This window comes from Pteronotus mesoamericanus, unplaced genomic scaffold (genome assembly GCF_021234165.1).
Source record: "Pteronotus mesoamericanus isolate MK-2021 breed Mesoamerican mustached bat unplaced genomic scaffold, CSHL_Meso_final contig_20, whole genome shotgun sequence".
Lineage (NCBI taxonomy): Eukaryota > Metazoa > Chordata > Mammalia > Chiroptera > Mormoopidae > Pteronotus > Pteronotus mesoamericanus.
In genome coordinates this window covers 51,311,887-51,316,035 of record NW_026555085.1, presented here as the reverse complement: position 1 = coordinate 51,316,035, position 4,149 = coordinate 51,311,887, and the positions used below count along the sequence as shown (strand labels likewise).

Sequence of the window (4,149 nt, the reverse complement as noted above, 5' to 3'; positions counted from 1 at the left end):
TCCTGGATTCCTGGAAGTCTATTTCCTTTCTCAGAATGGGGAAGTTCTTTATTATTTGTTCAAAAAAGTTTTCAGTTTCTTGCTCTTCCACTTCTATTTCTGGCAGCTCTATGATCCAGATGTTGGAGCACTTAAAGTTGTCCCAGAGGTTCCTTAGCTTCTCCTCATTTTTTTGAATTCTTGTTTCTTCATTCTGTTTCGGTTAGATGTTTATTTCTTCCTTTTGTTCCAAATCATTGATTTGAGTCCCAGTTTCCTTCCCTTTACTGTTTGTTCCCTGTATATTTTGCTTTATTTCACTTTGTGTAGCCTTAATTTCTTCCTTCATTTTGTGACTGAGCTCAATGAATTCTGTGAGCACCCCAGTTACCAGTGTTTTGAGCTCTGCATCAGATAGGCTGTCTATCTCCTTGTCACTTAGCTCTGTTTCTGGAGTTTTGATCTGTTCTTTCATTTTGGGCATATTTCTTTGTTCAACTGTTCTGTTGTAAGGGGTGCAGCCTTAGGTATTTACCAGGGCGGGGCAACCCTCTTTGCTGCTCTGTGGCCCTGTGTGTGGGAGAGGGGCCAGAGAGAAAATGAAGCCACTGGCTTGCTCTGCTCTAGCTCCACTTTCCAACAAACTCTCCTGTGTTTGTTAAAATATCACAGCCTAAACGAACAAAATAACCTGGCATGGATTAGAAATGTTTATTTTTAATATTTCACTTTTTCAAGCATCAAAATGTGGATTCAAGCTTATAGACAATTGGCTCGGAAAATAGCTAGTCCCAACATTGTTTCCTCCCTCAGCCTTACCCTCGGTTAGATTTCATCTATACAAGAATATGTTTTGCTGGGGGCCAAGTCATTTTTTTCTTTGAGTTTTTACAATAATAGTTGAAACGAGTGAACAGTATTAAGCATATTTGCATTAATTTAAGAAATCAAAGCTGGGAGTTTCTCCCGCCTTTGCAACCCCCACAGTATTTTATAGCTGGAGGTTTGGAGTCTTTAGTTTCCTGGTCGGCCAGCCCCTCCTTGCCCTCCCAGTCTCCTGCCCTGCCGTGGGTCCTCTCTGCCCACCAGGCTGCCCGAGTCCACCCCTCCTACCAGTTTGGAAGAATGTTTTTTTAACTCCTTTGTTGTCAGACTTCCATGCAATTTGCTATTCTGGCAGTTCTGGTTGTTTATTGTTTTTAAATTGGTTGTTATCCTTCTTTTTGTTGTGCGAGGAAGCAAAGCATTTCTACCTATGCTCCATCTTGGCTGGAACTCAGTGTGTGGTAATTTGTTACAGCAGCCCTAGAAACTAATACTGCTAGAAACTGTAATTACTCCATGCAAAAATAAAGACTCCAAAGCCCAACAGAGTTAATGACTTTCTCAAAATCATAAGATTAGAAAATTGTGAAACTGGGCTCCTGGTCTCAGACAATTTGACTTAAGAGCATACATTTTAACTATTTTGTATTCTTCATAAGTTGGTGAATAGTCTTAATATCTATTTTGTAGTCTATATTTATTGAAATGCCATAATAGGTCAAGCATCATTCTGAGCATTGGAAAACTAATAATAAAAAAACTGAGAAAAACCTTCCACAAGTCAGTCTAGTAAGAGGAACCAAATAGTTTTTAAATGTCTTTTTAGATATTAATGTTGTTAAATAGAAAATAAAATATGTAAGGGGAATAAGAAGTAGTGATTGGGCAGTGGTGGGAACACAGAATTTTAAACTGGAGTATCAGGGCCATTTCTCTCTGTACATAATATCTGAGTAAAATATTGAAAAAGAAGAAAGAATCAGCATGCTCAAATCTGGGATACAGAGTCTCAGATCAGAAGAAGAAAAGTGGATATTTCTTAAGGCACATATATTCTTGAGTATTTGAAGAATTATAAGAAGGTCATTTTGGGTAGAGTGAGGTTTAAAGAATATTAAGAGTTGTAGTTAGAGAGGAGTTAAGTGTTAACATATAGAATTTGGAGATCTCTATGGATAGATAGATGATAGATGATAGATAGAGATACAGAGATAGATATCAATCTATATGTATATATCCATTAAAGGTGCCTGAAAGATAGCTGCCATTCAGTAGGTAAAATATGCCTAGACTGTGTTGAAATTCTAAAATAAGCTGGAAGACAAGCTTATTTTTTCACAAGCAATCTTTTTACGTGACGAAAAATGGCAACTCAGCATAGGTATGAATAGTCTTTGTATAAAAAATTTCTACTTAAGATCCAGCAAAAGAATTTAACAACTGAGGGCCTGACACAAATATGACGTCTGTGAATAAATGAATGAAAGCAGCAGTAGGACTACTTGACCACCTAGGAAACATTCTGAAATGGATCCCAAATATTTCATTTTAATTTTGTTTTGTGGACACCTGAACAATACATTTTTCTCAGCGATAAAAGCAATTACAACAGAGAAGCAACCACAGTCTACTTTACTTAGCTCATCAATGCCATATGTCTTGGCTAATTCTCAAAACTCAACAGGAAATCCTTTGGGTCAACCAACACCGACTGCCAAAGGTTCTGCTGGAAAACCAACAGCAGTTGCCTCTTCTGGAAAACCAGCAGCACAAACATCTGCCAGACAACCACCTGTCTATACCACCACCAGACAAACAACATCAATGGCCAGTACCGTCTCCCAACAAACAGCACAACCTGTGTTCACCCCTGGCAGACAACTACCAACCTTTGCCTACACTTCTACCAGACAATCACAACCATCTGTCCATACTTCTGTTCAACAACCACTACCTGTCCACACCTCTCCGGGAGAGGCAGTACGACCAGCTATTCAAAATGTACCTATACAACCAACATCAGCTGACAAAAGGCCACCTAGGATTACACCAGGATTCATCACAGAAGATACCAGTAACACACATATCCCACATAAAACCGATTCTAACTATATAGCTGCCATAATAGTTGGAGTAATTCTGGTTTCTATGTTGGCAGTTATAATCATCATTTTATTACACAAGTGCTTGAGAAAACCAGTTTTAAATGATCAAAACTGGGCAGGTAGGTCTCCATTTGCTGATGGTGAAACCCCTGATATGTGTTTGGATAACTTCAAGAAAATGAAGCATCCACAAAACGTACATCAATTATTTCACTTATGGCCTGGAAATCAAACAAAAGCACACTCTTAGCAGATGACTTAGAAATTAAGTTGTTTGAATCAACTGAAAACATTGACGATTCCAACAATTCCAAAACAGATAAAATAAAAGATCAAGTAAATGCTACATCAGAGGACAGTGCTGGTGGATCCACAATTGGCACTGCTGTTTCTTCTTCAGATGAGGCAGACCTGCCTCCACCACCTCCTCAGCTTCTCAATTTGGAAGGACAGGAGAGTAACCAATCTGACAAACCCACAGTACCAATTTTATCTCCTTCTCCAAATGATTCCACCAGCCTCCTCCCAACTCTGGACCATCCCAGTCAACTTTGTGAAGATCATAATTCTGAGCTCAAACAGTCATTTCCACCTCCCCCCGATTCACTTGCATTGCCCTTGCCCCTAGGACATTATCTAAAAAACTTGGAAGATTTTTAGATAATGAGATCCAATGTCAGGAGATCTCTATTCTTCCTAATGTGGATCAAGATCTCAGTGAATCACTGCCATCCCCACCTGAAGAATTGTTATAAATATTACAGCTTGCTTTCTAGAGGGCTCTCTATCTTTTGTTTTTCTTCATATGATGAAATACATTAAATGGCAACAAGTAGCTAATTTTGATTTTTATTCAGGAGCTGCCTGAAATATGCTCAAAGCCCATGTGCATAGGTGAAACTTATTTTTTAAAAAAAACATGTAACAGTGATCTATTTACTGGCTATAGCATCTAGTTTTAATGTAGAGTATATTTTACATATGCAGATGGTAGGTATGTCAATAACTCAGCCATTTTGGAAAGAACCTACGTATACTAGGTATCACCCCATATATTCCACCCCCACTGCTGAAAGCTGTGTATCAAGTTACCATGAATAAATAAAATTTTATTTTTCCATTTCAAAGTCTGAGGTGGAGGAAATGAAAAATTAAAAAAAAATTTCTACTTAAACTTTGTATTTATATTCTGCATAAGAGTTTTACTCAGAATTATCACAAGGAGAAATGACTACTTCAT

At 38.0% G+C, this 4,149-nt stretch overlaps 1 protein-coding gene across 1 annotated transcript; it reads left to right on the top strand.

Annotated features, from left to right (window-relative positions):
- The first annotated feature begins 2,331 nt into the window (after nucleotides 1–2,331).
- Nucleotides 2,332–3,664, top strand: LOC129067145 (protein EVI2B-like). Its single transcript, XM_054568866.1, is given in 3 exon segments — nucleotides 2,332–3,076; nucleotides 3,079–3,563; nucleotides 3,566–3,664. Coding segments are annotated over 3 exon segments (1,329 nt in total).
- Nucleotides 3,665–4,149: the final 485 nt, after the last annotated feature.